A 10540-nucleotide genomic window follows, 5' to 3' on the forward strand; every position below is an offset into this window, starting at 1 on the left:
GTTTCACCACGATTTTCTCATGCTGGCTTTAATGGAGAACTGCCTGATGCCACGAACATACTTCCCTATCTATTTCATTCTCATGCACCCTTTTCACGGAGACCACCATTTTACACAAGGAACTCATTTATCCAACCACAAGCCGGAAATCACAACTCATCAGGTCTTCCCGCTACCTCGAGGCGGCAGTAAGCCCGACCAAAGTCAGCGGACCACCTATGTGAGGGTTTTGAGAAACCATTCCTAGAGCTGCATGACCTAGCCACTGCTTTGGATCCGAGTTCGAATCCCACCTAGGGGGCTAATGAGTTAAAACATGAACGTCCCTTTCCATCTATACTAGAAGTCTGAGATTTCGGGAATTGTTTAAGGATGGCGTCCCTTGGCTTCACTTCCTATTTCATAACGGAAATTCCACACTGCGGTGGGACAACAGATCCTTCCGCGCTGGATCTAAATAGATTGCCTTGGAGCTAACGGAGACAGCGAACCACACCTCCTGCGGGAGACACCGCGCAGGCCGGAAGTGGGCGGTCCTCGCCCCTAAAGCCCAGTCGTGATTGGTTGGAGCCGCTTTGGCTCCCAGATCTTCATCAGTGACAACGCCCGCAGGCTAGGCATGAAGGCGGCGGCATCGGTGGTGACGGCGGCGGCTTCTCCTGCGATGGAGCCGGGCCCCTCTGTGTCCCCGGGGCCTTCGCGCTCCTTCAAGGAGGAGCTGTTGTGTGCTGTGTGCTACGACCCGTTCCGCGACGCAGTGACTCTGCGCTGTGGCCACAACTTCTGCCGCCGGTGCGTGAGCGGCTGCTGGGAGGTGCAGACGACGCCCTCGTGCCCGGTGTGCAAGGAACGAGCGGCTCCCGGGGAACTGCGCACCAACCACACGCTCAACAACCTGGTGGAGACCTTGCTGCGCGAGGAGGCCGAGGGCGCGCGCTGGACCGGTCGCCGGTCCCCGCGCCCCTGCCGCGCGCACCGTGCCCCGCTCACGCTCTTCTGCCTGGAGGACAAGGAGCTGCTGTGCTGTGCCTGCCAGGCCGACGCCCGGCACCAGGAGCATCGTGTACAGCCCATCAAGGACACTGCGCAGGACTTCCGGGTGAGCACCGCGCCCGCCCGCCCTGGGGACCCCCGGACTGCCCCTCCCCCTCCCCAGGCCTAGCAACCATCCAGCCCCGCTCTCCAGGCCGGTCTGAACAATGCTGGAGTGGTAATGTCTTCAGACATTCGGGCTTGGCGCAGTCCGTTTAGAAGTGGAAAAGACCAAGACCTAGCTGTTCTAAGGCCTTGTGATTTCCCTAGCCCCGCAGTGTCCCCACGGGTTACAGAGCCATAAGAAAGGCCTGTGGCGCTGGCCTGCCGCCTTACTCCGATTACTTTTTTTGTATCCAAATATCTGGAGTTCCAGTGGCTATAATTAAACCAAGAGCAGCTGATACAGCAAAACTAGCATGTTGGGGAAGGGTGGGTGTCGGTGCTGCAGGAGATCAAGCTAGGCAAGTACTTTACCTCACAGCTGCACCCCAAAGCCTAGTTTTGAGTTTGAGCCAAACTCTTAAATTAGCCAGGCTGGCCTTGAACGTTCTTTGCTTGTCTCAGCCTTGTAAGTGGCTGAGATTACAGGCCTGTGGTACTAGGCCCAGTGAAAAAGTCTTTGTTCTAAGACAGGAAAAAAAATTTTTTTAAGTAAACAAGGTCAGACATTTTCGATAACATTTTGACCTAATCGCTTAGAAATGCATGTTCCATTGCTTTACAAAACACTCATACTGGCATATCGACTAATTTTTTAAAAAGGGTTTCTGAAATGTCCATTTTACTTTGGCACTGTCTTGTTACTATTCTCTTTTAAAGTCACGGATGTACTGAAACAGCTAAATTTGTTTTATTAGCTACTAATACATGGGTCAGACCCACAGTTGGGAGGGCCCAGGGTTAGCTGTCAGGAAGCCTGACAAAGTGAAGAGGAGGTACTGCAATAGCCCTCAGGGCCTGATCTCCAGAGGTCCTTTCTCCACTTCGTGAAATGTCTTTTTGGAGAATCGGCAGTTGATGGAAGCTCCATACAGAGTGGAGGCAGAGCAGATGGGTTCTATCTACAAGCATGTTCCTCCAGTCATCCGTCATATTAGCTCAGCAGTGGTCCATAGTGCCTGTTCCCTTGTTCACTAGCAGAAGTGCTAGATCTCTATTTGGCATAGCTGAAGTAGACAGCCTAGAGGCTTGGGTCCTGGTTCGAATTCCCTGAGCCTAGCAAAGGTACGGATTAGCATGGGTGGTGTCCTCAGAATGGGGTTAAAAGCATCAACTGAAGGCCTGTGAGCCAAGGGACAGAGAGCATGGGCCTGGAGACTGCCTTCTGTTCTTGCTGGCTGCCTTGGGAGGTCTCGGGGACACTGGAAGCGAGCTGGATGATAAAATTCCCACTCTCAGGGAGCGTCTAGCAAAAATCTAAAGAACCTAGAGGCATTAACCAAGTGAAAGAGGCTTGGGGGGGGGGTTGCAAGAAGATGCAGCAGCATGTAGAAGATTCTAGAAGAGAGAAAGCTTTAGACACCAGGTGAGGCAAGGAAGCCGAAGTCTTATTCTTCATCTTAGAAGGGTGGTGTGGCCAGATGGTGCGCAGTGGGAGTGAGTCGTAAAGAGCAGGGAGTGGGCTGATCTGAAAGATCTCAGAAGTTCTCAAGCTGTGTGCTCAGCCAGATGCAGTGTGACCTATTCATTTGTGAGACAAACATACTGAGGACCCCTTTGATTTTTATACTCTGTTCTAGGTATTATGGCGACTTAAGTCCATTAGACAGCTCCTCTGTTCTGGTTAATTTCATCTTGACACAGCCTAGGGTCATCTGAGGGAATTTCAGTAGAGAGAGCGCTCAGAATGGATCAGCCAATCAGATGGATTGTCTAGATTAGTGATGGGTGTAGGAGGGCCCAGTACATCGGTCCTGGGTAGTGTAAGACCATTGTACTGGGCTCTCCCACACCAGTCAAAGGGGCTGTCTTATGGACATATGTCTTATGGCATACCTTCATTATTTCCATAATTTCTACATTAGTTCTCGCTTGATTTCCTGCCCAGACATCCCTCAGTAGTGGAGTATGACTAGGAACTATGAGCTATAATAGATGCTTTCTTCCCAGAGTTGCTTTTGGTTGTCGTGGCAACAGAAAACAAACAAGAACACTTTGCAGAAGTTGGCATTTCAGAGGAGTTGGTGAGACAGTCATTAGATAAGCCGGCTCTGTGTGGTTGGGTATGGGTGTGGATTGTTAAGGGAGCAGGCAGCATAGGTAAGAACTATCAGGTAAGAATGGTGAGATGTTAGACTAAGCTTGGCCCTGCTGGGTACCCTTAGGAATCCTAGAGGTGGATGCTTAGAAAGATCCCTTTGCCCTCTATGTTGATAATCCAGCAGCAACAATATTGGAGGAATTACTTACTCTGTGTTAGATGCCCTGAAGTATTAACAAAATTTAATGTCCACAGAAACCCTGAAGCTGTATGATGGTTAATCTTGACGGTGGCAGTGAAGTACAACATCTTGAGTGTCTGCAGATGCTCTAAGAATGAGACCCCGACCCTGTCAGTGAATCCTTTCACAGGTTTATCACTTGGTGGCCTCCTTAGGAGGTGGTAAGGTAGGAGGTAGGGCCTAGCTCGAGGAAGGCAGTTTGTGGAAGTGTTCTTGGAGGCTGTGTCTTAAAGCTCCTTTCTCTGCTTATTGCCCACCTGTTCTACCACCCCTACTCCCACCCCTGTGAGGGACTAGTTGACACTTTCAAAACAGCAAAATGAGGAATTCTTTTTTTGGTTTGTCCTGTTGTGTTTGTGGCTCACAGTCCTGTAAAAGTAATAAAGGTCGTGTGTGTTGGTTTTTCTATCACTACTGTGGGGCAGACCCATTCATGGGACACTGACGGAGATGTCAATGAGCTGGGACTTTGTGCTAACACAGTGGGACCTGATGGAAGGAAGGGCTGACACAATTTTGGAACATGTCCTAGCTGATCGATCCAGAGCTCAAGAAAGAACCTGAATGTTCAGAGGGACCTTAGGAAGTCCTCAGTACAGAGTTCCCAGGTTTGGATAGACACACATCTTGTGTGTGTATGTATGCATGGGCTGGGGGTGGGCAGAGGTAGGTGGCAGCCTTTCCTTAATCTCTCTTTCCGTTTACACTTTGACACTGGGCCTCACACTAGATCTGAAGCTCTGTGTTTGAGCTAGGTTTGGCCATTGAACTCTGGAATCCAGAGCTGAGACTACAGGTATGTGGGTGCTCAGGACCAGAATTGGGGTTCTCCTACTTAGACAACACATGCTTTACTGGCTGACTCACCTCCCCAACCCCACGTTTCTTCTCAAAGTATCCCAGCAGTATGGCTTAGATGTGCTACTGCTTAGGTGTGTAGGGACAAAGTTCCTCGTATAAGCAGTAACTAAAGGAAGTTGACATACTGGGTCTCAGTAAAATTAAAATCAGTGTAATTCTAACTCGGACATGAGTTTGGTGTTGTTTGCATTGGTGAAATTAAATCTTTGTCCTTGGCAAAGAACTGTTAGCTGAATTTTCCGTTTATTTATTTTTTTGAGTAACAACCTGGCTAGCCATCCAAATTGAGGTTCACACTCGCCATTGTAATTGGAGAGAGGAAGGATTAAAGTGGAGGGAAGTTAATAGGCCTTGGACACAAAAGGCAGGAAGAACCAACTTAAAACTCCAAAGTGTTTCTTCAGAGTTCCAGCTCAGCAGCAACAATGAAAAATTTAAAAGCATTGAGGGGATGGAGAGAGGCCTTGGCGGTTAAGAGCACTGGCCGCCCTTACAGAAGACCTGAGTCTTGTTCCCAGCACCCAGTCTGAAACTCACAACAGTCTGAAACTCCAGTTCCAAGGAATCTGACATTCTCTTTTGGGCACTGGGCACCAGTCACACATGCAGTTCACAGACCCATGCAAACAAAACACATAAAATAAAAGTCTTCAAAAAAAAGTGTTTGAGCACCTTCCTTAAACTGATATTTATGTGTGTTCGTTAAAACAAAAGTGATTTTATTTTTTAAAATTAAGCAGGGTGCAAGAGAGATGGCTAAATAGGTAAGTACTTACTGAGTGCTTGGCTTAAGTTCAGACTCCCAGAACTAACATAAAAAAAACAAGATCACATGATTACCTGAACTTCAGCTCTGCTGTAGGGCAGAATGAGGAGACCCTTAGGAATTGCTGGGTACTGGCCTAGCTCTAGATTTAATGAGATACTTTGTCTTGATTATGGTAAACTAGGGCTCAGGGACATTGAGGAAAAGCCAGATGATCAGTGAGTTTGCTGTGAGTTTGTCTCCCAGGAATGTGAAGAGTGACCCTCCATGTCCTGCCAGTGGGACTGCCTGAGCATGAGGTCAACAAGGGCAACGGGGGTGGACAGTTCCAGAGTGGATGGGGAAAGACCACAGAGTCTCACCCTACAGAGAACTACAGGCAGCTGGTGTGGTGGAGTGTAGTTCTCGGGGGAAGAGCACACCAACTGGTTATCCAATACCAAATATTCACCCCTGAAAAACACATACACAAGTGACATTATACACTGAGCAGGTTTATTTAGGAGATTATGTGTATATAAATATATGCATATGCTGACATGAAGAAGGCTATGACTTTGAAAGGAAGCATGGAGGGTTTGGAGAGAAAGGGAAGGGGTAATGATGTAATTCTCTCAAAACTAAATGACAGATTGTGATGGGAATGAAGAGTGGGACACCTACCTTCCCAGCTTCCAAAGGGCCTGTGGGTGCACGCGTGCCACAGAATACACCTGCACCCCCAAAAGAAAAAGTAGGAAGGACTTGTTGGGTATGATGGCTTATGCTGGTGATCCCACCACTTGACAGAAGGAGCACCGTGAGTTCTAGAACAGCTTGGTCACATAGTAAGTTTAGGCCAGCCGGTGCTCTGGAGTAAGCCCTGTGTCAGAAAGTAAAACAGAAAAAACATGATTTTACTGTTGTTTCTTTTTCCAACCCCTTTAAAGGAAAAGGTGGGTGTAGAGCCGTGTTTAGGTGAGATCTCACTTGGATATTTACCTCTTGGGAAGTGACTGGAACATTCCACATCGTCAACCCTTTTTGTAAAGCCCATAGAAAAGTCCAGTTGGCAAGATTCCAGAGTGAACCAGTGGCCATGATATCTTGATGGTATCCCCACAGTTCTAGCCTTCTAGGAGCAGGCATAAGCTGGAGTTGGCTGTTCTTTGCTGTACTGTGGCTAGTTGGGCAGAGCTTCACATCTGGAACCCCTGAACCCTGCTCCCGACCTGCACCAGGTGTCTGCCTGCCAGGTTAGAGAGCCGAGGTGGGAAGGAGTGCAGTTCAGTGCTGGGCCTGTGCTGAGCCTCCAGCTGTGCCCACAGCACTTGCAGCACACTGGCTTTCCTGGCTTGCGGTTGGACTCCACAGGAACCCCAGTGCTAACTTGTCCTGTGTTCCCCACACTAGGCCAAGTGTAAGAACATGGAGCATGTACTGCGAGAGAAAGCCAAGGCCTTCTGGGCCCTGAGGCGCACCTATGAGGCCATTGCCAAGCACAATGAGGTGAGTGAGTGCTTTGTTGTAAATATTTCATCTCAATGGGGGTTTCTACCCCACCTTTGTTTATTCAATTTCCAGATGAAAGATGCACAACTTCTCTATTTATAATAAGCCTTAGTTAGCACCAAAGCTGCGGAGATAACTACTCTAGCCATTAGACTTTACTTCCCCACCAACAACTCTGAGTTATAACTTGCTGTGTTCCATCTGGACAGCTCTTTGCTCCAACTGGCTAGCCCTCATGGCCATGTTTTCATGATTCTTACCCAAGGTCCATCTTCTCTCCTTTCTTGTGGTTGTTGGCATCCTTATTTACCAATCAGGGATAACTTGGGGACAAGGTTACATAGAGTCACTTGGGTCTAAGTGCAGATTCCCTCATCCCTGGGTGCAACCAGGCATTGGGGCCCAGTATTTAGTATTGCAATACATAGCAAAAGACCAAACCTCAACAGGGCTGGGCCAGGTGGGGAGCCTGAGAGAACTGAGAGTCGAGGGAGGATGAGTCCCTGGCATTGACCCACTCACAATAGGCCTCCACCGAGGCTTCATGGATACTGATAGGGTTCCTCTAACGCTAAAAGAACCACCTTCCTCATGTGCACTGGGAGTTCAAGGTAACTTCTGTGGCTGTCACACATCACCAGCTCAACAGTCAAGCCAGTGGTAACCAAGGCTCCTTAGAGCATGCCATCCCTCCCAGCCCCACGAACACTCATCAGGTATCCTCCCATCTCCAGAATGCACCATGTCTGTCAAACTCCGCACTCCACCGCTGTGACTCACCTGCCTCAGCTCTGTTGCAGTCAGTGTCTAGGCACTGGAGTTAGTCTTAAATTCTCAGCTCATATATCCTTTCTGAGAGGAGCTCCCTGGTCACAGTTTCCAAGGTAGCCATCCCCCATTATTCCAGGGCATGTCTCCCTAGACAGTTACCAGCAGTTTAACTTTCTGTTTTTCTTTTTATCTCCTCCTGTCAGAATGTAAGGAATGTAAGCACACCGATTATCCCGGTATCTGGACATAAGCCTTTGACTGGTGTAAGTGGCACAGCAGGGCACAGTGAGACCTTGACCTTGAGCACACAGGGACTGGGGGGTCACATGAGTCCGGCTGGGTAGCGATTGCAAGTAGCACATCAAACTAGAGCTAGATAAACCGTCAGAATCGGGTTGTTGCACTCTGAAGGGTCACCCAACCTTGTGTGTCCCACTGAGTCCCTAAGCTCTGCCAAAGTAAGAGTTCCCTCTCTGCAGTTTCTGTTTCCGCATTCAGAAGGATGCGTGGGAGCACCAATGTCGAGAAGCCTTCTGTGATGTCTCACAAAGCAACAAGCTATGTCTTCAGAGACGTGTGTGTATGCTGTCATGCATATTAGTCAGGGTTCTCTAGAGAAACAGAATGTGCCCTTAATTTCTGAATTTCAGATGTAGTCAAGCTGACAACCAAGGATAGCCAGTGTCAGAGCCCCAGGTGTGTACTGAACTGAAAGTCCAGTGTGAAAGTGGAGTCCCACTAGACCTGGAGTGCTGCTAGAAGATACCTTTCCCAATGTGTGGGTATTGGTCTTTTTTGAGACAGGGTCTTGCTATGTATTCCTGGCTGGCCTTGAACTCACAGAGACTCACCTGTGTGCTGAGTGCAGAGTGCCCCTCTCCAGTTGTTTACGTGTCCTGGTAAATGAGGGTGGGCTGTGTTAGTCATTCATAGATGTTGCACGTAGTTTTCTAGTGTGCCATAGCTTCAGTGAATTGGATTTTTTGTTGTTATTTTCCCTTTTTCAGAAAGTCATTAGTTGTTATCTTCTCAGCACCATAATTTGTATTGAACTTTAAATCCCTGCTCAGAGGCTATCCTGCTGAAACAAGAGGATGCGCTTTGAGTTATTTTTCTAATAATCATCTTAAAGTACTTGTCTGCATTTCATCGTGTTAATGATTTAGTGATTCAGAAACCTCTATTTCAGTTTCTGTTGCTGTGACAAGCATCATGACCACAAACAACTTACAGGAAGAAAGGGTTTATTTCAGCTCAGGCCACAGTATCACTGAGGGACGTTAGAGCAAGAACTCAAGGCAGGCTTGCTTGCTGTTCTGTAAAGCAAACCTCTGACCAAAGAACTTGCTTCACAGCTAAGAAGTACAGTAGGAACCATGGAGGATGCTGTTTGCTTGGTGGCTAGCAGGCCAACATAGGGATCCGCGGGCCTTGGGTGATCTTGGCAGTTTCTCATTCAAGGCTTGTCTTTCAGATTGGGTGTTTAATCCTAGCAATGAGGAGGCAGAGGCAGGTGGATTTCTATGAGTTCAAGGACAGCCTGGTCTACATAATAAGACCCTGCCTCAAAAAGCAAAAAGTTAGGTTTAATGGACATTCAATCATGTTTCTTTTGTGAGCCTTTTGAGGTTCATGTGATAGGAGTGATTTCCACATTCCCAGACTATGTCTTTGCTTCTCTGAGGATCTTTGTGGTTTGTCCTCAGTGTTTCCATGGTTATGACTTATATGATGAGGGTATCATTAAAATAAATATTTGCCACAGCCAGAGTAAGGCCTCTCACTTAAGAGATATTCAAGGCCTTGGGCTTTGAAGGTAGATAACTTGTAGAAGTTTGTCTTTCATTTCTGTCTTTAGGACTTGTCTTACTGTTGAGGATCCCAAAAAGGAGAATGCTGATGGGGGAGGGGAGGGAGAAGCAGCCATTATGCATGGTGATTGCAGCTTTGAAATTACCAAACACCTATTTGTGTCACGTTTGACCTGGACCTTCATATGTACTGTGATCTCTGTCTCTGGGGTTCTTCGTGTCACACCTAGAGCATTGAGTTGCTTTGTTGAAAGTGGTCCCTAGCTAGGGCGTCCCAAACCCATACATCTGACCTTGCTGGCTTCTCCTTGCTCTGGTGCAGGTGCAGACAACTTGGCTGGAAGGCCGCATCCGGGATGAGTTTGACAAACTCCGAGATTTCCTGAGGGTGGAGGAACAAGCCACCTTGGATGCCATGAAGGAAGAGAGCAGAAAGAAGCACCTGCAGGCTGAAGAGAAGATGAAACAGCTGGCAGAGCAGACCGAGGCACTGGCTCGTGAGATTGAGCGTCTGCAGATGGAGATGAAGGAAGACGACATGACCTTCCTCATGGTAAGAGGCTTGTCATCTTGGGTCAGGGTCAGAGGCCAGCAGCTCAGACCTCAGGCCCTGTTCAACAGTCTTTCTGTGATGATGGAGGACCTTAGTGGCAGCCTTGTGACAGAGCAAGTCTTGGCAGTTGAGAATATCCTCCTGCCTTCACCTCTGCCCTTCACTATTGCTGCTTTCTTGTGGGTTGTCGGTTGTCTCTCTACCTCTAATGAAGTAGTCAAATTGTGTAATACTTTAAGCTTTAATACTTTTATTATACCTTTATTTATTTACTGTTGATGAGTGTCTTAGGGTTCATTTGCTATGAAGAGACACCACGACCACAGCAATTCTTATAAAGGAAAATATCTGATTGGGGCTGGTTTACAGTTGACAAGTTTAGTCCATGATCATCATGGTGGGGAGCATGACAAGCTCACAAACAGACATGGTGCTGGACAGGGAGTTGAGAGTTCTACATCTGCATCAGCAGGCAGCAGGAAGAGAGAATAAACCACTGGGTCTGGCTTGAGCTTCTGAAACTGCAAAGCCCATCCCCTGTGACATACTTCCTCTAACAAGGCTACACCTCCAATAATGCCCCTCTCGGGGCCTATGGAGGCCATTTCAAACCGCCACTATGGGTACACATTGCAAAGTGCCTGTATAGAAAAGTCAGTCAGTCTTTTACCATGCGGGTCCCAGAGGCCAAACTGAGAACAGTAGGCTTGACCCGAAAGCACCTTAAATGTGTTGAGCCATTTAGCCGGCCCTCTTTAGTTTTGTTTTTGTTTGTTTTTTTGTTTTTGTTTGTCTGTTTTTTTTTTTTTTT

General features: G+C 47.9%; 1 protein-coding gene across 1 annotated transcript in view; it reads left to right on the forward strand.

Annotated features, from left to right (window-relative positions):
* The first annotated feature begins 619 nt into the window (after nt 1-619).
* Nucleotides 620-10540, forward strand: part of Trim35 (tripartite motif containing 35) — a 15966-nt gene continuing 6045 nt past the window's right edge. Inside the window, exons 1-3 of the mRNA XM_028758746.1 lie at nt 620-1099; nt 6496-6591; nt 9499-9729. Coding sequence (XP_028614579.1) covers nt 620-1099; nt 6496-6591; nt 9499-9729 — 807 coding nt within the window. The remainder of the gene's footprint in view (nt 1100-6495; nt 6592-9498; nt 9730-10540) is intronic.

The sequence above is a fragment of the Grammomys surdaster genome, unplaced genomic scaffold, assembly GCF_004785775.1.
Source record: "Grammomys surdaster isolate TR1022 unplaced genomic scaffold, NIH_TR_1.0 126219, whole genome shotgun sequence".
Lineage (NCBI taxonomy): Eukaryota > Metazoa > Chordata > Mammalia > Rodentia > Muridae > Grammomys > Grammomys surdaster.